General features: G+C 38.5%; 1 protein-coding gene across 4 annotated transcripts in view; it reads right to left on the bottom strand.

The window, feature by feature from the left end:
- The window catches only part of tnr (tenascin R (restrictin, janusin)), a 99,587-nt gene that overhangs the window by 27,576 nt on the left and 48,880 nt on the right, over nucleotides 1-23,131 (bottom strand). Inside the window, exons 11-22 of one of the 4 annotated variants that reach the window (XM_075483417.1) lie at nucleotides 21,710-21,888; nucleotides 21,335-21,425; nucleotides 20,717-20,817; nucleotides 19,213-19,315; nucleotides 18,339-18,428; nucleotides 16,160-16,293; nucleotides 15,847-15,976; nucleotides 12,947-13,213; nucleotides 10,273-10,392; nucleotides 9,768-9,911; nucleotides 3,556-3,675; nucleotides 1,585-1,728 (exon numbers count right to left, since the gene is read on the bottom strand). In XM_075483417.1, the coding sequence (XP_075339532.1) occupies nucleotides 1,585-1,728; nucleotides 3,556-3,675; nucleotides 9,768-9,911; nucleotides 10,273-10,392; nucleotides 12,947-13,213; nucleotides 15,847-15,976; nucleotides 16,160-16,293; nucleotides 18,339-18,428; nucleotides 19,213-19,315; nucleotides 20,717-20,817; nucleotides 21,335-21,425; nucleotides 21,710-21,888 (1,623 nt within the window). The remainder of the gene's footprint in view (nucleotides 1-1,584; nucleotides 1,729-3,555; nucleotides 3,676-9,767; nucleotides 9,912-10,272; nucleotides 10,393-12,946; nucleotides 13,214-15,846; nucleotides 15,977-16,159; nucleotides 16,294-18,338; nucleotides 18,429-19,212; nucleotides 19,316-20,716; nucleotides 20,818-21,334; nucleotides 21,426-21,709; nucleotides 21,889-23,131) is intronic. The other 3 variants (XM_075483418.1, XM_075483419.1, XM_075483420.1) reach the window with 3 other exon arrangements.

The raw sequence follows: 23,131 nt of genomic DNA, 5'->3' as shown, positions 1-23,131 counted from the left end.
CCATGCTCTCGTTGTTAGAGGCCTCTTTTCCAATATTGAGTGGTGCATCTCTGCTGCAGGGCAGGACAGGCAGCTCTGGTGCTCCTTGGAGAATACGAACACCTCTGCTGACTGAATTTATTTTTTTTTCCCTCTGCAGCAAGAACTTGGAAAAAAGGCTAAGTTTACAGAGCAGCAACTCAGCTAAACTGGAACAATTCCTTCATCCCTAACTGTCAATAAAGCAGCCGGTAAAGGTGACGTCAGCTGGAGAACACTTACGTCAGTGAAGCCAAACTATTAGGATCATCTCCTGGGCTGTCTTTTTTAATTCAATTTTACATCTCTCTTTACTTGTCTATGGCCTTTGAAAAAACAACAATGAGAATGTTGTTGTTTTTTCAAACAGTATATTGAGAAAAATTTTAATTCTCATAGGTGAATTATTTAAAAAAGGGAAACTAAATAGGAAAGACACATAATCAACAAAACTAATTAAAAAATGTTATTTAAAACAAATTTCCACGAGAAACGTTTGAATTGCCAAGAGTTAGCAGCCAAATATTCATAATCAGCAAGAGGAGAGGAAACACAATATACTGTAGTAGGTGCACATATATGCGGGACAAACCTTTTAGGTTGCACCTCATAAGACAACTGTTACAGCAAGTTCACCAAATATTGATCAAGGTGCGAGTTACAAAATGGGGATAAAGAATAACCGATGTGGTTGGTTGTGTTCACACGGACTGAGATCATTCACTTCCTTTATTGGTTAGAAGAAGCACTTATTTTACTTGCTTGTTCATTTTCTCTGTGGAGAATTTTGTACTTATTCTTAATTCAATCCATTTGTGTTTTGCAATTAGTGTTTGCTGTCCTTCTGTGCTCATAGTTGCCATAAAGATTTATTGTACATAAACAAAGATGCCTGCAACTTCTGCAACTATAACCCAGAATGCAATATGCCATGCAGCTCTAGTCGTTTCTTTGTGTTTTCTTCGTCATTGCAGCAATTGCCATGGAGAGATTCACAAATGATAACGCCAAGATTTTTGATGTTTGAGTATCGAATTATGAGAAAAGAAGACAACCGTGTAACAGTGTCAACACATACCGACTGATATAAACAAATGGATCCTAATTTTCTCTTTTATCTTGCCATTTTGTCCAGCCTTACCTCAAACTTTGAATCCCCTGATTCATCCATCAATTTAACTGCCAGTTTCAGATGCAATAAGAAGAAGTTGTAATCAAGCGATGTCTAAACTCTGGCTATATATTTTCTTTTGTAAGGTTCACTTCTGGTGCCTGTGCTCAACCTTATCCATCCTCTGAGAAAGGTGCATCTACTGCACTGCTAACAACTCGTGAAGCAGTGTGAAGTTGTTGCTCTTGGTTATCTCCAGGAACAAAATCTCATTAACAGACAGCTTTTGTTATAAATTAAATTGAGCGCCTGCGGGAGTCCAGTGCAAACATCTGAATCTCAGAAAAGCTTCAGTCAGGCCCAGAGGAGCATCCTGCTGAGAGACGACAGCGCTAACCACTGAGTCACTGTGCCACCCACAGCACTGAGACCAGCTGAATAAAATGAATACATACGTGTTTGCAGGTTGGTGATAACAGTGCCGCTGGTGAGAGGTCCTTTGGTGGCGTAGAGGGCTACAGAGTAAGTGGTGCTTGGGTTCAGGTTGGACAGCTGGTGTTCCTGCTTGTTCCCTTCCACCAAGAAAGTATCAGCTGTCACTGGGAAGCAAAGATAAGACACCCACAAGATGTACAAGTTTACCACACATACGTCATCCCACAAATCATTTTGTTTTAGTTTTGTCTAAAGAGACTCCTCTGAATTTTGAAAGTACACAACATCATCGAAAATTGGCATACTTAAATCTCAAAGTCTGCACTGCTGAACCACCTTTGGGGTACGCTTTCAATTCAGTTGATCTCGACAAGCATTGTTATTTCTCAAAAATGCTTTTGCCCTTAAAAAATGAGGGGCACATCATGAACATGTTTTTATCGGAAATATAGCTGAGTGCTCTGTGATAACCTGAGATACAAGACTGAGAAAGCATTCCACTGCATTTATCTGACTTATTCCTAGAATCACAATAGGTTATTGCTATGACAAACACATCTGTCTCAGGTGAATTCAGATGAATGACAAGCTAAGGACCAATTAGGTTTGTGTTATCTTCTGAGCTCACGTAATTATTAGCTCGTGGAACGTGACTGTGAGACATCAGATTGAAAAGAGAAGACATTTACTACAAATATAGTGTCCAGTGGCTCACAGACAGGATCTTCTATGGTTAGTAAGTTTGACACGAGCTGCGTATATATTTACAGTAAAAACACTGTCCTCAGTTATCAATATGTCTCTGGTTGTTAAAATCTGAACTCCTTCATGTCCATGGAGTAAACAGTACGTATGTGTATGAACTTTACATTGACAGTGATGCATGTTCTTGGCAGAATTTCTATTTCATCACACACCACTAATTGATTCGGATGAAACATGACAGCTTGGATTTCATGAGGGGGGGGGCTGTCACTACAAATCTATTTTGTAATGCTGTACTATACTCACTTGAGTATCTATATATTGATCTAGGTTAGAAACAATAACATTCAGAGGAATTTGTCCAGAACTTAGATGTACTTTTCAAAACCCAGCTTGGTGCTTTTTTAAAAATATGTTTCGGAGAATAATATAAAGTAGTGTCTCTTAATAATAATAATTCTAATTAATAATCATTCTATGATATATATATATCTATATATATATATATAGATATATATATCATAAATTGGTTTTATTTCAGAAGTCACACAACACACTCACTCCAAAACTTCACACCTTCTCCTTTGTGGCTCTGCTTGACCACCTGTCTTCTACATTCTGTCTAACATCACTTTTGTTTTGGTATTATTTTATGATCTCTGTCTTGAAAATATTTTGAAAATAAAAAAAACTATCGTAAAGAGCACAGCAACATGGAAAAAATAAACAATCCACAAAAAACAAATGCTTCCGTCTTCCTATGACATCTTGTCCAGCAACCTTATAGTTGACAGAGAAAGTTAATGATTTCCAACAAATGAAGTTTTTATATTTTGATAGTTCAGTCTGCAACCTGCACGTGTCTCTAAGGTGTGTCTGCAGCTGGTTTACAGGAACTCAACAGTCATCCTCTTGGTTCAGGGAGCACATAATATACTGTCTCTCTCTCTCTTACTTATCTGGACATTGCTGTCAGACACTGAAGGCTGCATTAAAAGCACTTACTGATTAATAACAGCGTTGTATGTGCCAAGGAACTATTCGTTGAAAGCACAACAAATGGATCTGCAAAATATGAGCTATTGCCACGTCGAGTACATCAAGTATTTCAAACCAGTTTGACAACATGTCATATGGATAAATGATAAGCTAATATTTTCATTGCATCCCAGAATTTAAGCATCAAAGAAACAAAAGCATTAATAATTCTATTCAAATGACGAATGCAGAGCAATTTTACATTTATTGAGTTTTGTCTAACAAGAAGAAAATGAATGACAACTCACCCTGGTTGCTTGTGACGGTCAGCACGTAGTTGTCAACGTTGGACAGGGGAGGATTCCACCTCAGTAAGGCTCCTTGTGGAGTGATGTTGAGGGCTGTCAACTCAGCTGGCATATCCATCGCTACGATTATAATACAACAAAGACATACTCTTAGTGTGGTAGAAAAAAAAAAAAACACCAGGCTATCTATCACTGGGCTCCACTTAAGTGATCACTCGTGGAATTTTTGTAAGATCTTTTTAGTGATTAAATAGGGATTGCTTTACAGTGGAAAAATGTCAGAAACAAAACAAAATGGCCACACATCTGTAGATGGACCCAAACATTTGTGAATCTTGCTTGAAAACCGTGACTTAACATTTAAAATAGTTCCAAATTAAATACATGTCATTCTTGACTGAATGTTTTCAGGCCTATTACATGACAAAGCTCTTAATGTGTTTTAAGGTGCATGAAGATGTTAAGACATCTTAGGTGAGGTGAGTCCTCAGGAAGTTCTCTTGTGTAAACATTTCTATGAAACTACAATTACTTTGTACAAAGACCATGACGTTTTGTCACATTGTGGCTTATAATACAGTGTCAACTAGAAACAAAACAAAATTTCCAAATATTAGACAAAAAAAAAACATAATAACTGTAATTATATGAATTTGAACACGGCGTGGCTTTGCAGTAATACCAATAAATGGTGTCTCTATTTGCCATCTTGATCACTGTCTGCTGAATTTTGCGTCTTGTCAAAGAGATTATGCAGTCAAGTGTGCTACAGAAAAGTCCAGATAGTCTCCTGGGCTAAGACACAGCAAACCCCCCCCCTGTTTAATTTCACTTTCAGACTGCTGGGTATGCCAGAATTGAGTGTGAATTTAATTATACCTTTAACCTCAGTGTTTCAACCCCAATTTCTCCTCAGGCATATTATTTTGGCACAGCAGCCAGCATGGCAGGACAACACAGAACGCCGCATGAAAGATCCAAAGTTCTGTCCAGATCAGGTAAATAATATTGCCCTGCCCTCATCAGAGTAAAAAAGAACTTGGCTCGTTAGCCCAGAAGTAATTTGGTGCTTTTTTCTTATTGTTGCAAAAGGTGAGCAAACCTAGTTAAAATCATTACATTAATTGCAAAAAGGTTTAAGTGAATTTGATAGGGGTTTGCCAAGTTGATTTAACAGGCAGATGAGATGGAGGACAGATGGCCAGAGCAGAATAATAAAACAGGTCACCCTCCTTCAACAGAGGCTGCGATAATCCAATCATCACTGTCCATCTCCTGATTGCACCAGTGAAACACAAGCTGAGTCAACTACCTCCTGCGTTCACTAAGGGTGGATTTTAAACTTTGTTTTAGGGAAGTTACATTTATATAAACAAGATGTTTGAGATAAAAGGATTATTGAAATACATTTTGTTTTTGAGGAAAATCAGTTTAGTCTCTTGTGTTATAAGTCTATTCCTTTACAGGAATGCACTTAAAATGAATTCTCTGCGTGTTAAGTTCAGCTCCCAAGCTTCGAAAAAGCTAAACTAATAAGCTTCTCCACAACAAAAATTTGGCTTTAATCCAGTAACATTTTGACATTCCCAACTACTGAATAATTTTTAAGAACTATGTATATCACATAGATTAAAAACTGATTGGCCACACTTCTATGTTTGCTCTAATAAACATTCTAATGTCTACATCCACAAACTTGATAGTCCATTTGTATTTGGAAAACGAGATCAATTCATGTAATCACTGTTATACATACAGCAAGGTTACATTATTATCATCATAACATTCAGAAGCTGAATAATAATGGTGACATACATACATACAGGTATAATCACAAACATTTGAGCTAACAGTCACAGCTGAGGACAAATAATCTTATCAAACAGCACATTCAAATTTGTGTGCACGAAATAGCTTTCAGACAAAGTATTTTCTTAAGTGTGTTAAAAAGACTGCACAGCAGTGACTGAGTGAACTTTCACCTGAGCTATGCTATGTTGCGATTGCAACCAATAACCTCGGCTTGAGCTGAAAGCTGGACAAAGGGATATGGAGCTACCAGGTGATAATGCCATTAGCATTGATTTTGCACAGGTATACAACAATCTGCTGTTCAGCTCTGAATGTCCTAACAAGCATTCAAATTTGTCAAGGCACTTGTGCATTATTATGGCTATTATCACTATGTGCTTGCATCACCTCCGCCCGTCAGTCTGAATTGTTAATATTGTAGATAAAAAATACCGGGACAGTTTATTAGGACTGCAATCAATTAAAAAAAAAGATTAATCACTTCTGTTTTTTTAATCTTTATTTTATGTATCTTATGTACTAAACTGTGTTTATGAGCAGGCTAATCATTTAATTACAGACCACACAGGAAACCCCTGACTCACTAAAATAACATGTCAACAATCATTGGACTTGCCAAAATGTGCTTACTCTTTTCTGCACTGACAGTGTTTCTTATTCTCTTTTCTTTCTACTCTTCCCCTTTTATTTTCATACAATTGCATTGTAAATAGCATCACTATTTGAAATAAATTAATTTGAAAAACATGATGATGATAGCTGTGGTAATGAGATACTTTATGCTCTGAGTGGTGCAAATTCCAGAGGCTCAACTCCTAGTGTTTCAATAACATTTTCTTCAGGTCTTGGTTTACTTTTGAATGTCTGAATCCTTTATCAGAATAACTGAAGAAAAATCATGTTTTAAACTGTGTGCGCTGAACAAAGGCATCTCAGGAACACCCTAGCTGTGCTGTTTGGCCATTAGATCAGCTTGCTTTGAGCTCTGACTGTGGCTGCTACACAAACCGGATGGCAGCAGACAGTTCAGTAAGTTGAACACTGAGTTTAGTTTCTTCCAGTCCATACCTTCATCCCCTCTCATTACCATGCCAGAGCAAAAATAAAGTGACTAATCGCTGTGTGAATATGTTCTACACTTTAATCCCAGAGCTATACTGTGGGTGTTTGTGGTGTCATACCTGCACGAATACTTATAAAGCACATATGCAAATATCTAACCTGCTGCAGCAGCTGGGTTTATGCTGCATGTGAGCTGCAGAGAAACTTGCTGATTTTGCATGGTGAATATTTTGCATGTGCAGGTAAAACGCTTGCTCATTCAGGAATCTGAAACAGTCAATTGGTCTCTGAAGATGTTTCTTTGGTGTGGCGCCATTTGGCAGCCGAGCCTGAAGGATTCTCAAAGTGCAGAATCATTATGTAGATTAACAGAAAATAATTATCACCCTAACATTAACATAGTTTTAAGTATAGAGTGTCAGAGCGGTATTACAATGAGTTCTCTGCCAGTGCCACTGTTAGAAACTACTATTAATTTGTGAAGTGTTATTAAATTATAGACCGGTTACTCTGAATGACCAGTGCTCTGTCTTTAATTGAATGTTAGTGCGTGCTTGTTAAAGATGACAGGTTGGACTGAAACTGTAATAGGATGCAAACGACAAGTACAGTCTAAGAGCCACAGTGAACTCCAGTTTTCATCTTTTGCAGTTTTTCTTCCTTCATTGTTTTTAATCTTGCTCGTCATTTTGTTCTTACTGCCATCATATCTTTGGGCCAAATGTCTTCATTGTGCATATTTCATAAATGTTGCTTTCATATGTTTTCATTTCATTCAAACGCTAATACAAAATATACATGTACCTCCTTCATTTTATCATTATCTATTTAAAAATGGGACTTTACTTGAATAAACTTCCGTTTTGGGAAGAGAGAGGGGTCCTGACACCTTGCTAATGAGCTCAGCCATTAGCTCTTAAACAGAGCTTAACATAATTAATTTAGTATCCATCCTGCAAGATTCATCTTACATAAAAAGTACCTGCTGTTTTGGCAAAATGAAAAATGCTGCTTTCTTAACCCCTCTTGCAGTAAATGATTATAGAGGTGAAGTGTGTAGCAACAGCTGTGTTCCTCAAGTCATTACAGACTTGGCCAGGCACTGTTGGATTACTCTTCCAATCCCATTGTTTATGTATTGTTGTTGAAAGCTATATTAAAGTGTCCCTGTATGGGCATTGTGCTGTGTGAAGAAAATGTTATTTACCATATCTAACAAGCTTGACTTTGGAGTTATGTTCTTTTCAGGCTATTGCAGCCCCAGTGGCTCTGCTCATTGTAAGTACGCTGGGCTTGTTGAAGGGAGGAGCTGATGATAAAGCACGTAAGGGGGAAAAGCAAGAGAAACAGACTCTTTAAGCTTATTTTTTTCCAAATGGATTCTTGAACCTGGTGGCTCCGGCTGAATCGGGTCTCATTAGCATGCAAACACATGTTCTGCTGTCCTCCCCTCTCTAGCTTTTCAGCGCCTTTAATACACAGCACATTATGCATACAGCATTGGGAGTGTGTTAATCTTAGGTTATTGGAATTCTTTTGTATGGAAGAACTATTTCTACACATGTACATGTGTGTGTGTGTGTGTGTGTGTGTGTGTATGCACATGAGAGAGAGGGGTTTCCCTAATTTCCGAATCCAAGACTCAGTGCTACATTTTTAAGCTAAAACCTAAGATCTCCTACATATGGAAATTAACTGGGAATAAAAAAGGAAAAGAGACGCATAAAGACGTATCAATAAATAAGAATGAATGATTAAGTGAGAAATTAGAAGACAGAGAGATAGAGAAGAAGCGCATACTGAAAGATCAAAATGAGTTAAATGGATGAAGAGGAATAAGGGAGGAAAGCAGTACGAGTGATAGCACAGCGTGAGAAGGAGCTGGGAGGTGGTTCCCAATTAGAGTCATGGTGTGCTGCAGGACAGACTGAACCACTTGTAATGCCAGCTGTACCTTCAGATTTCAGGTGCCAAAATGTGTGTATGAGAGCACATTGCTCAGTTCGACACAATATCTCAAATGTGCAGATGATTTTGTTCTGTGTGGAATAATTGGTGTAAAAGTCTAGCAGAGGCAAAGGTCTCATCTGTGAAACCCTCGATGAGTTGACTGTCAGAAAATGATTTGGAAAGTCCTTCTTGATTTATTGTTTCAGTTATTTAAGCATTGTATCTAATGCGATCCCTCAGGTTCCTTATTAAGATAAATTTCAGCTCAACTTCACAGTGAGGCTAACTGCCCAAAAAACAAGGGGAAAAAAAGGCAATTATCAATCAGGTACAGGATTAAAAATAATCAAGGTTATTAAATGATCAAGGTGACAAAGAGGCGTGATGACACAAACCTGGGGTTTTCACACAATCTTTTAAATGAAATAAACTCTTCCCTTTAATTATTAGTCACGCTGCGAGCTAATAACTATAACCAGCAACGGCTGAAAATGTGTGTCATTACTTCCCTAAAACAGAAAGGAAGTGTTGTTAGTTATACTCATTAAGACGGAAAAGATAAATTGTTTTTTATAATATTTTGTCTGTGGCAATTTCTAAACAAATTGAAGGCGTTTTAAGGCTTTTAAAAACCTTTTTTTTTTTTTGGATGAATTCATTAAATAAATTTTAGGACATTTTAAAGATCTGCAGACACCCTGCATAATGAACTTTTACTGTAACTTGAAGTGAACTTGTTTCTTTTCTTTGCAGCATGCCGTGAGTTGACCTTGGTTGGAAAGAGGTGCTGCAGTATTGTATGGATAAACGGTTTAGAATAAAATAGTTTTTTGAGTAATAAAGAAAAAAAATCTCATCTCATAAAATTATTAATCATAAAAATTGTTTTTTTAATTCAAGCTATTTAGGTTTCTTATCAGTTAATTGGACAAAGCAAATAAACTGAAGAGATCACATAAATGGTAGATTATTTAATTGTGAAAATAATTATTCGCTCATTGGATTGATCTAAACATCACATTAGATGAGCCTCTGTTCTTTTGCCACAAACTTTTACTGAGTAAACTTTTTACTAGAGAACATTTCATCTATATGGCACATAACAGTTGACTAAATAACATAATTGTTGACGAGCCACATCATCTTCTTTCAGAGCTACATGGATAAAACAGGACATAAAAAAGCTACAAACACCATGACCATCATGAATGCTATTATGGCTGGTCATCTCTCAGTGTTGAGTGATTAGTGAAAAAATGAAATAGTCCCCTACAAATCTGACACTGACTGTCAGACCGAAAGGACAAAGTGAAATTAAATACCAATCGAGTGTTTTTATCGCACTCTTGTGCATGCGGTCATGACAATGTTTTGTTGCGAGCTCCTACCTGTGAAGACAGAAGTGCTGACAACTTTGCTCTCTTGACTACCTCTGACAGCGTTGAGACTGATCTCATACTCTGTGGCAGGAAACAGGCTGGACAATGTGTAGTTTGTCACATCGCTGTCGATCACCACACTGTCCACTCGACCTGCAGGAGACGCAAGAGACAGCGGATCTGAGATTTTATACTGGGTTTATACTCACATTTTATACATTGTGGTCGACTGGCACGTGTTTTGCTTTAAGGGGTAAATGGCGGATCAGTGTAAAATTTTCATTTAAAATTCAATTAAAGCTGGCTGATAAAATGCCGTGATTAATTAGGTATAACACAGTGTGTAACAGCATGCTCTACACAAAATGTGCCTTGCATAAGAAAGCAAATGCCAGGTTCATTTAACTGTAACAAGAAAACGACAGTGTACTTTGTGTATGTTAGTATAATAAATGCCATATTTTAAAAATGCAGCTAAGACACACATTAGAGTCTGTACTGTGGTGTAAGCTACCTCTGGCTGACTGGTAGGAAAGCTTATAGTATTCAAATGGAGCCAGCGGTTTGATCCAAGAGACAGTCACTGCATCCTCTGTCACGTCCGACACTATCATCTCTTTTGGTGGGTCCATGCCTGGAAAAGGGTTGATGAGTGGAGATGCATTAGCATGTGGTCACAGCTGTCCACCGTGAACAACATGGGAAAATATTGAATTTTGCTTTCAAAGTTATCAGAGTTGATTTTGACCCCATAAGTACAACAGGAGCACATTATAAGCTTAATTCTGTACAGGAATTTATGTAAATATTGCCATTTGAGGACGACAATATCCTTGATTGGTAAGCATCTCCTCTTCATGACACTTTCACATGCAGATCTCACATTGGGTCTGTGCAAGGACTTGCATATTTAATGCCAATTCATATTAAAAAGCAAGCATCGTCACAACAGTCTCTAGGAGATTTTCTAACTGAATTAATACAATTAGCCACATTAAAACTGAAGACGAACAGAGTTTACACAGAGGAGATCTCCCTGTTGAAAATGTACGTGTGTCTCCTGAGACTATTGAGCTGCCATGAAAACGGTTAGAGTGAAAATAACACAAGCAAATTATTCCACTTTTGGCAAGTCTTGAGCAAGTAGAAAAATAAACAGAGAGGTAGTTATGCAGTAAGAAAAGAGATAAAGAAAAGAAAGAAAGAAGAGATTAAGATATCACTCCTTTCTATTGTTGTGGACAATGGGTAAAAGGATCTTTAAACTAACAGCACTGCTCTCTGTCTTCGTTAGAACTGAATATTGGTGTTTACTCACATTTATAACTGTTGGGTTTGAAGTCATTTAAATTCTACTGATATGTAATATAATAGTGTTTATTAAATTTCAGAATCTTTGTTTATGCATACCCTCTATTTATGATTGCTTTGGCAGTGAGTGTGGAACCCAAGAACAATGGCAGAATAATAAATTTTGTCATTGAGGCTCCAGAGGGTTTTAATAGGAAGAAATAGCAGTTCTGTCAAATACAAAGCTATTCAGGATGTCCCCCAGGCAGACCACAGCCACAGTTGCACTGTGTAAGCTTACATCAAAGCACAGTTTAAACTGACCATTGTGGTAGAGTGACTATCAGAGCCTGATAAGCCAAATCGCCCGTTACTACTGTGGCTAAAATGCAGAGGAAAGCAGCACATATTAAATGTAGCTACTGAATCACATGTAAGGCTTACAGCAAATTATAAGAAAGAAAGCCAAAGTGCTGTGTCTGCGGTCAACACTCACATTCAAACGCACGAGATCAAAGCAGTGCACCAAAATTACTACAGTACAAAGACAGGTGCAAGAGATACTGTACATCTGTCGCAAAATCCCCGTCGGATTTCACTCATGAAAATCTGCTTCTCGCGTGTGAGTGAATTTAAAGAGAGAGCAGGAGACAAAGCTCCATGCTTCCAAAGTATTATTTAAACCTGGCACTGTAATCACTGTTTCTGGCAAATCTTTTTTGCTTAACGCTTGTTTCCCAATTTGCTCAATTTGTCTTCTCATTTTGTCTCTATTTGGCTTCTGTCCTGTCTCTGTACGATGATCGTCCTTTTGCTGTCTCTTTTTAGAAACGAGGGGAGCTTCTCTCCTTTCCTCTTACCCATTCTAGATCTCTCTCAAAGGTTAGAAAATAGACCCTCTCTATATATTTCCCTCCTGAAATGTAAATACCACACCTGTGAGTTTCTTTTAACAGTGAGCCAGTTGTATTGAAGTTGAAAAATTCAGTTGGGAAATACCAGAGAAATGTTTAAGAGGTTAAGGAGGGTTCATTGTGGTAGGGCTGGAAGAAATACGAAGAGGTATAAATAAATCGTAAAAGAAAAAAGTCGGAAAGCAAAGGGATTAAAAAGTAAAGATAGTAACAAACTGCAACCTTCATTCCACTTTCTACCTTCTCTTCATTAGAACACCATTCATTTGCAGCTTTCAAAAACTGCCTCCTGAGATTACGGTTGTAAATTTGAATTTAGAAAGAAAACTGTATTATTTGTCTGGCTTTAAAGTGATCCAAATAACATGTGTGGCAAAACTCTGCCATCTGATACCACAGAGGAACAAAACAAGCCTGTATTTCTGTCTCCAAGTCTAAAAAAATTTTTAAAAGGAGAAAACGTCAAGGCAGCTTCTAAACTCCTTCTGTAAATTAATTTAAGAGGCAAAAATGCCAACAATTACCTGGTTACAGCTTCCCTATTGTGGGAATGAGAGGTTGTTAAATAAAAATATTGTAGTAGTTTTGATCTTTTGAGGTTTTTAAGGTGTTGGTTAGACAACAAACAAGGTAAAGGTACCATATTAAACTTGAAAAATAAAATAAAATAACAGAATTGAATTGAATTAAACTTAAAAAAGAAAAACTCTGTGGAGAATTTTTCCATAAGTTTTTATTTACCTGACATTTTATCTACCAAAATACTTTACAAATAATTTACAGATGAAATGTTACTCCAAACACGTTTGCATGCAAAGATCATAGGTGCCTCACAGTACCTACATATTATCAAACAGTATTATGACAGAAGGGCGCATCACTTTTTAGGCAAAACCTACCGGATGCTACATACCTATGCTGCTGCTTACGTCGCTGTATTTTGGTTTATTTCAAACCACTTTTTTGCAAATTCAAGCGGCTCACCTGTAGTGAGTGACGCTGTAATGGGCTCAGAAGTAGCATCCCCCTGAATTGTGATTAGACTGACGGTGTAGTGAGTGGATGGGAGCAGGCCCTGGACCAGTGACCTCGTCTTGGAGCCGTCCAGCGTCACCTTAGAGGTGTCGGTCCCGTCAGCAGAGCTGTAGCTCAGAATAAACAGGTCAGCGGGCGGTGCTGGGGCGTTCCACGTCACCGACACTGAGTCTGAAGTCACCTCTGACAAGTAGAGGTGGGTTACGGGCCTGATTCCTGGAGGAATGGGGGTGTACAGGTCACTGGAGAGCTTTCAAGGACATGTTAAAGTCCTGTGACGAATGGGAAGTGGTGATGAAAAAACAGCTGCCACTGTTATGGAGATGACAGACAAGCCATTTGGTGATGAATGGAAGCAGTCCGGGATGGTTTAACAGATCGTTCATAATACAATTGAGAAAATTAGCCTTGGGTACAATCTTGATGGGGAAGGTAAGAGTCAGAACGACAGTCCTGTGGAAGCAATGATTTAATTGGTAATGAAGAGGAGAATCTAATGAGATTATCCACCATTAAGATGAAGATGTGATGGGACTTTTCATAAAGACAAAAATGGATGATAGAAGCAGATGCTGTTGTCAATGAGTATGACCTGGAGAGGAGATGATGAAAAGTAAATGAGCCTGTGTAGAAGCAGACGCAGCATCAAATGCAAAAGTTTAATTTAATTAGGCATTTGTATACCCACGCATATAAACAGCTGGAAAAATGTGGCAACATTAACTTCTTCTTTTCTGAATCTTCCAGACTACAGGTGTGCTGTGGAGGTCTCTTTGTAATCAATCATCAGGTGAAGCTTGCATTGTTTATGCTGGCCTACATCTATATTCTTCTCAGTGAACTGCTAACTTCTAATATCCTTCACAAGCTGTTGACATGTATTGCTGGTATGCAGCCAGCAGAAATTTAGATCACACAGAGCTGCTGATGGTGGTGCGCTTCTACGTCCTTGTGTGCAGTCGTGGAAGACGGGATACAACAAAGGACCCGTTCATCCAGACCTGGATCTCCAGGAGAAAGGTCAGTGGCTTTACTGTAATTATGGATTCAATATTTCAGAAGGAGTAAGTCTCTGTAATGTGATGGCCGTGCTGAGAAAAATGACGATGGCCACACAGAAGCAATGTATGTGATGACAAAGGGAAAGTCGCGCTCTTCAAGTCAAATAGAAAAAACGTAGATAAATTTTTTTCTTTGACATGACGGACAGAAAAACAGTTGAGAGAAAGTTGCGTGAAGAGTTTAAACAGGTTTTCCTGCCGTGATGGGTGTAATGAAACTTCATCAAAGAGAACACATCCAAAAGTTCAATATGTCCCTTCATAATATTACTCCAATGGTACAAAGGAACCGTTGATGTTTGCCGAGTGTGAAGATAAAGAAAAAAACCTCAAATCTCCTGTAGGGGAAGGTTATCTCACTCTCATTCTTACTTCTGTGAACAAAAATCAGTGAGTAAATGATCGAATTGAAGAAAAATTGACAGAACAAAGGAATTCAGCAAAATTAAAATAACATACTGAACATCATCTAAAGAATCCCTTTGTGCTCTCTGCTTGATCAAGTGTAAAACAATATACATAAATGAGTCAAATCTAAGTAGCTTGCAGAGATCTAGAGCTCATTCCCCAGCAGAGACAAACTACATGACAGAGACAATGCACTGAAGAAGGTCTGTGATTAATATTTGATCACTATGTCGTTTTTTTTTTTTATCATTATAACGAGTTAATCCGGGTGCAGGCAGACAGATGCTGTCAATATGGCAGACTGTGGATGAGAAGATGACAGGCAATTTAATCTTTATCCTCTAACTATCTTAATCTGTGATTTTATCTGTCTCTCATTTCTCTGCAGATGGTGAAAGTGGAGTTACCGAAGGAGCCACAGTTAACAAAAGAGGATGAATATGATGATGATAATGTTGCGACAGTGACAACTGCCATGATGGTCACATTGCAGAAGAAGAAAAAAAAAAAAAAGATGGTAATGACAGCGGTGAAGACAACAGTGACACATCTGACAGCAGGTAAGCGCGTGCTCTTGATTTTGACACCATCCTTTGTGAAACTGTAAATCACATCAAGCTTTTGGTGAAACGTACAAAGAGCCCAGAAGGCTGAGAGGATCGATAGGTGATTTGACATGTAATTGGATGGATAGACAACTCTGTAGAAAAATAACTAAACTGTGACTGGAATGAAAGAAATACCATGAGGCTGAGAGACAAGATGAGTGGTGCAAGCAGACAGAATTGAGAATAACAGCTTGACAGAGAGAACGTGGTGTTGAGCACAAGTGGGAAGAAACTAACACAAATACATTTAGATGCACAGCAGAGTTGCAATTAGGAAACACTTGTAACAAGCTCATTAGCTGACTTGAATAATTTACCTCTGCTAATTACTTCTTCAATGTCCTTTAAGGTACTCTGTTTCTTTTAGTCTGGCTCACCTCACCTACTGATACCACTTTAGTTCATTTTATTCACCATTCAACTCGATTATTCTCCGCCGCTGTCTTTAGAACTGTCTCTAGCATTCTGCAGTAATGGTCTGATCTTTTATTTCCTTTTCTGTGGCAAGTCACAAAAAAAATATTTATTTGATTTCTTTCTGAATATTAAGTTGGTACAATAATATCGTTTCACAAAGTTTGTGAGCAAAATGAAAAAAGCACTCAAAACAATGTTTGTATATCAAGGAAAGGAGCTCATCTCATCCTTTTGTCATATTATCTTAGCTTTGATTTGAATATAGGCTTCAAACATTTCTCTCAGCTCATTTGACGTGGTTCAAAAGCAAAACAAAGACCTCTTTCAGAATACAAAGTCTGATTGTTCTCTCTACCTGTGAAGGCATCTATTGTTGCTGCAGTGCTCTGCTGCCTTCCTCTTCTTGCTGCTACAGTGATGGTGTACTCAGTTCCAGGCTCAAGGTCTGTCAGAGTGGTGGTAGTAACATCTTTGGGGACTGTCAGCTGGAACAGGAATCAGGCATATAAGACTGGATTCAGAGGAACTTCTCTACTCACTACAGTGTGACTTCACAAAAAACAGTTCACAGTCTTGTATGATCTTAATCAGGAGGATGTGTAGATTTGAATACAAAGAGTCCACATTTTGTCATCGTAAACAGTGCAACTGTTTGTCGAATCCCTTACCTCAGAAGTGACACCGGAAGAAGATGTGTAGGTGACTTTGTAATGGTCGATCGGACCTTGGACTATGCCCCACACCAGAGTGATGGTGTTGTCTGTAGAAGCTGTCACAGTTAGATCTATGGGTACATCCAGACCTACAGCATCAGAGAAAAAAACATGTGTTCACTTCAAGCGCAGGTGCAATATAACATTTTCAGCAACAGTTTCAAAACACAAAGAGGAAATTTAAGGTAGTATTCTGCATGAGCATATAAACACCGTTAGCCTGAGGAACACAGCTGAATGTATGCACACCAACAGAGTGAGCAACAAACTCATGGGACCTTGCTCTTAATCCTACTTTTAATACAGTCTTCATGTTTATGTAGAACCAGTCTTCTTCTTAACTGTTTCTGCTTATGCTTTGCAGCATTTCTGGCATAGCACCTGGTATTGCTTGGTGGAATAAAGCCTGCTTGTAAGTGTACATTTGTGTCTTATGCACAAGCACAAGTAACAACAGCAACAGTACAAACTGCTCCATAGTGTAATCATAGCTCCACTGGTACAAACCTGGAGATAAGCTGTTGTTTACTGCAGGGTTCTCCCTAACCTCTGTTATCTGTATTTTACCGTTATCAAGCTCAACTTTGCAATGGGAAACAACAAAGTCTAAGCTGCAACCAACAAGCTAAAAGCAGGCGGATATGAGGAAGATTTGGATCCTGCAATACTCCTGCAAGTCTGCGGAGAACTTTCAGTGAATGGTTGTAAAAATCTACATAGAACATGTTTACTCTATTCACATTTTAACAGGCAGGCCCTGCATGTTTTCCTCCACTATTCCACTAAAACAAGGTCCTATATTTCAAGAACCCATCTTTAAAGAGCACAACTGCTACACCCTTGAATTAGATTCATTCAAACCAGTTGCACTTGGTTTAAATAAGCATTATATAGATAGGTAAAGAGATAGGTAAATAAGCAACAAGTCAGGGAATAAGGAGCGATGTCAGACCCTTCAGCAGCCATGACATAGCGCCGTGTAAATGTGTCTGACTACTGAGCACAAGTTTTGGATAGCTGATGTCAGCTTCACATCAAAATTTTTTTACGTCAGCCGCTTTCACTATTTCTTACCGACCACATAGTTGTTCAGTTTATGAAAAAAAAAAAGGAAAAATAGAGAGATTTATTCAGAAATAGAAACTAAAAGTTGCATCCTCGATTTCAACAAAAATATAACTGTTGCTAGTGATCAGCCCGTTTTAAATTGGTTTCTGATGTAATCTTATCTACATTGTGCTATTACATACTAGCTATCTGCTGCAGCTCTGACATCAAAGAAAACCAATCACTGATAAAAAAAAAAGTTCACACTGAGCTTCCAGGATGTTCATTTCCGAAAGGACCTCCTACTCGCCCGCTCGATCACAGGTTTTAATTCAGAGTTAATTTTCTGCACATCTTCATCAGTTTGCCTGAAACTTCAGTGTTCGCAGCTCCATTTTTGTTCACCAAAAAAAGAGACAAAGAAAATGAAAGCAACATGAGCAAAGTGGCATGCTGCTGATCCATGTGTCGTAATAGTCTTTAAAGCTGTTTGAGAGTTGCATTTTCAAAGTTCAAAAATAGAGTTAATAATAAAAAGACAATGGATGTATCATTTTTGTCAGGCATGAAAATATTTCCAGCCTGTAAAATAACTACAAGTCCAGGATAGCGAAACATCATGGGAGAGATGAGCGATTCAACTCTTCAGGATCAGGTTATGGTTAAATGGAGTCCTTTTTCAGCCAAACAACTCAACACACAATAAGAATTTAAATAGTCTATCAAGTACTGAGGTAAAGAGAGGGTAATTAGCTAAATGGCATGCATGATTACTGCTCTAAAATGTTGTAATGGGAACTTTGACCCAAGCCGATAACATAAAACAGCTACAAGCCTCTATAATATACCACAAGTCTTGCCAAAATCTAATTTGCTAATTTTCTAAAACAGCTGTTAATGACTGGAGCAGGAGCACTGACCCAAAGCACAAACGGAGGATTACATGTACAGTAACAAATGGGTCGACTAGCAGACCGTGATGCTGTGGTTTGTACACCAAGTCTGCTGTGATTCACTGATTTTGTCTTCATGTGTATGCAAGAATCACCGGCACCATAAAGTGGAGCACAAAGTATAATTCACTCACCTGTCCTTGCGTTCATTGTTGCTGGTGTGCTCTGGTTGCTACCTTTCATGGCAGAAATACCAATACCGTATTCTGTGCCTGGCAGCAGATCTGAAAGAGCAGAAAGATGGAGAGGGAACTGGAACATTTACAGGCAATACAGCAGTACAACAAAATGCCTCACAATCTTCTCCTCACACAAAGTGCATGTCAATTAGATGGAGTTTTTCATAAGAGCACAATTATCTCTGCAGTAGAGGTGAGGAGTAGATTTACATGAACATTAGTATGATTTCTGAAGAAATCGGATTTTGCCAACTGCGTAATGGATCCTATTCAAATCAACTGAGTGTGTTTCAGTTTCCCTAGCTGCAGAAATATAGATGAAGGGATGAGCGATGAAAAATAAGGGATTGGATGACAGATTATTAGAAGGGAGAGACTTAGAGAGGGAAAATAAGGTTGACGGGGAAAGAATGAAAGTGGAGAGAGCATTGATTGCTGTGGCCTCACAGAACAACACGAGGACCTTTTTGCTTCTATTCTCATGCAGGCCATGCCCTTTGCAGCATTAGAGCGTTTCAGAAAAAAACATCCCAGCTGACCCATCTCTCTGACAGCCTTTCAATACGCCTGCAGGACAACAAACATTTCTACAGATACAATCAGTAGAACCTGTCAACCAAGTGTTAGCTCTGGAGATAATTCTGCCATGTAAAACACAGGCACTTCCCAGCTTCTTCATTACACATGAGATGTTCTGTGATAATAGTGAGGTAATCAGGAAAAACACACAGAGGGCAAGAGCTCTACAGATGTACATGATAAAAAAATTCAAGAATACACGACAACACAAGCGAAGGACGGAAAAAACCCACTGCGATTCCTCACTTACCTGTGAGAGTAGTCTTAGTGGTGGCGCCCTCATTGCGTGGTACGATGACTTTGTCGTACAGATCTCCTGCTAAAGTGCTGTACACCACCTGGTAGGCCTCCACCTATGTTTAATCAGAGGAATTTAAACATTTATGACAGTCAGTTGAAGGTAATTAATGAATGAACGCATACAATTCCCCTGTGAGTTCAGAGTTGCCTGTTGTTGTTGTTATCAGGGGGGGCTATCAGGAGCTTTCTACACACGCGTCTACTGGGACGACGTCATTGATGCGTGAATTTGCTACTGCTGCTGGTAACATGGTTAGTTATTCCGTATTTCCAAATTGCAGTGTTGCACAAAACCAGCAGTAGGTAGTATAAAGATAGCTGACCATCACAGAGTGAATGAGCTGTGCTGCAGCGGCGATCACGTCATCCTAGTAGACACGTGCGTGGAAATCACCCGATAACAACAACACGGCGACTCTGAGCTAACAGTGCAATAGTACGCGTTCATTCATTCATTCGTCTTAAAGTATTGGTGAAATAAAGACCAATAATGCCTTATTTAGAGGCTGTATTGTCTATGCCCTGTTCACTCCCGTTATATGGATATACGCGGATCTCGAGTGATCTAAATAGCGTCCGAAGGAGTAGATGTTATCGGTGAGTAAGTGAACAAATTTTATGCCAGAAATAAGGTCCGGGTTTAAAAAAAACGAACTTCCCCTTTAATACTGACTTTCAAGCCTGTTAGGATTGTATAAACTCTGTTTCATATTGTATTTCCATCTAAGTCTGCACTTCAGTAAATCAGTGTACTTATTTTCCATGTTCCTGGCTATATGCAATGCAAAGTTCAATGTGGAGTGGCTCAAACCTGTTGCATTAGTATATCATCACTGATTCAATGACAAGCAAGAAACATTTTTACTTGTAGGTAGTCCACTGTGGAGTTCATTTCAACTAGTTTAGATTGTTTGGTGGTTTAATCTAATAATTTATAATGTTGACACAGAATAATACAGGCATTAAACAAGTAAAACAGCCAAAAATAAAAGCCATTGCCTCCGAGCTGAGGAGGACGATAATATAATAAAACACACCTTGCAATGCAAAATACGATAAATATGTCTGTGAGAGTAAAACATCAAGGAAGTAAAATTGAGGAAGAGAAAGACTGGATTTTAAAAAGAAAAACCTGGAGTATCTTTTCACAACTGATGACGATGTTTGGATTAACACTGAAACATCTCGTTGATTTTTATCAACTCAAAAAACTGCTTGAATGTGCAATATTCTTGTGAGTCTGTGGGTACGACTCAAGCAAGTTGTGATTTATTGTGTTTATTGAGCATCAGTCATTTCATAAATTAAAACAACAAAACAAAAGGGGGATGCAAAGTTGATATCCAAATACCTAAACCTTGCTGTCCTGAGATGCATACCTCTCCCATCAATCACTTAAAGTGCCTGAAAGGAAATCAATACAAATAGATTAAATCTGGTCCGTTTCTCTTTACCTCGGCCTCACTGTTATCCCACTCCAGCTCGAGGGTGGTGGAGGTCTTGGACACAAGCCGCAAGTTCTTGGGGGCATCGATCTCTGAGAAGAACGATAAAGCTGACAATGTTGGGGACACAGAGACCAATTCTCAGGGATTGTAAACAAGCGAAAATCAGCAGTTTAAACAGCGTCGCACACAGATACACACTTGAGTCAACAATCATACTTGATATTAATTTGTTCAGTGAGATAATCTTTTTTTCTTCTCATGAGATCTTTCTGTCCATTTCTGTAGATTTCACTTCATTTGACAAACCGAAATATACATCTAAAGTATAGAGACATCACACGTATAACTATGTTTTACTGTAGATGTAGCTGGGAGTAATGTTTGAACTCACAGCAAATCAACTCAATAATTTCAGAAATACTTTCTTTTGAATAAACTTTAGAAAGGTAAGAATTACCTTGAACAGATGTTCACAACCTTATCAAATGCAGATAAACAATTTGGCATGGATTAGGCAATGTTCCATTACTGTTCTATTCTCAAAGGCAAGCCCAAGATCACACCGACACCCCCCCCCACACACACACACACACATCCCCACATCTGCTTGCTGTCAGACCTCACCGGTAGTAAATTCTGTGGAAATAGATCCGCTCTCGTTTCCTTTCCTCACTCCGCTCACAGACACCTCGTATCGTGAGCCAGGACGGAGAACCTGCGGAGTGAAGAAAACAGACATTTGTCTGATTGGGCTCTTTGCATGAATCGTTTCCACTTTTGTTTCATCTCCAGACACAGATGACAGGCAGACTCTGAGATTAGATCATTTTACAAGCATGAGAAGACATAAAATTAGCACAACTCCAAACATAAAAAAAGCACCTCGTTAGGAGAGCTTTTCTTTGTCTACAGATGGCAGGTGAGTTCCCGATATGACAGAATGATAAAATTTGTGACTTCAGGACATGACAAATCGTTCACACACACACACACACACACCTGTAGAGAGTACTGGCTAAGTGTGGGCTGAAGACGAAAGGTAGTCCATGGCCCCTCTCCTCCCACGAGGCCATAACGCAACACAATCTGATCGATCTTTGCTTTCGGAGGCGTCCACTCCACAAATGCCACAGTGTCTGATACATCCCGCACAATCAGCTGGGTGGGGCCATCAATCACTGCAAAACCAAGAAAAACAAGCATCCTTTTGTCATTGTCACGAACAAAGGTGAGTCACGCCAGTCTCTGTGTCAACCCTGCCATGTATTGCTACCTTATTTTTTTGACTGAGGCTGAGCATTACCTAATATCATCATTATTTTAACAGCCGTTTTTTCTTCTTTTTTTTATACCAAATAAATATATTTAAAAAAAAATAATCTTGCTAATAGGGAGGGCTGCAACTTGCACCTATTGTCATTATCACCGGTCCCAAGTCTAGACACATTTTGACCTCTACAATTTGTGAAACAGCCTGATCTAATTTCTGATTTCGCTCCATTATCGAGGCATCACAGTTTATCTCATACTATAGAATGTTGGTTGAACAAAACCTGCTTCTACTTGCACTGGATCAGCAGACTGGCCAAAAAAAGGTGGTGCAGTACTACACATTCAGTAACACGACTATATAAGAATGTTTAAGTTCAGTCTCTGCCACTTATGAATGCCACACGTCTTTATTTTTTCTTAACAATCACTGACAAGATGTCACAAATTTTCCATTTAGTAAATAGCAGAGTCGGATTTCTGCATGTGTGGGCTTTATTCCGACTGTCAACACACCGTCTCTGTAAGCCTTGTGATACACTGGAGGGCTGCAACTTGCACCTATTGTCATTATCACCGGTCCCAAGTCTAGACACATTTTGACCTCTTAGGTTTTTAAAATAGTGTATTTTGAGTAAATTTTAGGCTCAAAAAAGCTGAAACTGCACAAGCTGAACTTTTTTTCTTCTTACTGACCTTATAGCATTTTATCAGCCCCAACTAATCTGAGGGGCATCCAGGCTGACACCTCCAATTTATTTCCAGAAATGATTCAATGTTTCATTAGCACAAAAATTCAAACATATTTCTTCATAAGAATACGTTTTTCTTTCAAAATATGAAGCTTAATCTTTAAAACATTAAATATCTAATCACTAGAAGCTGAAAGAGAACTTCAGTTCAGCTTAAAATCTGAAAAATTCAAATCAAGTTAAACAAAACCTTGAGGAGAAACTACATGCCATTATATTGACAAAACATCGGATGTCAACTTTTACTTTGAACATGTTTCAATCATGTTTCACAAGAATTTTGAAATGTGAAACTTAGAATTTCAATGTTAATCTTCCCTTTTGCAGTGGCAGATGTGGAGTGTCTTAACAGTAAAAGATGCTCTCACTATTCAAGCAATTCAAGTTAAACCTATTCAGT

This window comes from Odontesthes bonariensis, chromosome 14 (genome assembly GCF_027942865.1).
Source record: "Odontesthes bonariensis isolate fOdoBon6 chromosome 14, fOdoBon6.hap1, whole genome shotgun sequence".
In the NCBI taxonomy this organism is placed as follows: domain Eukaryota; kingdom Metazoa; phylum Chordata; class Actinopteri; order Atheriniformes; family Atherinopsidae; genus Odontesthes; species Odontesthes bonariensis.
The sequence above is the reverse complement of the archived record's forward strand: the minus strand, read 5'-3'. Positions and strand labels throughout refer to the sequence as shown.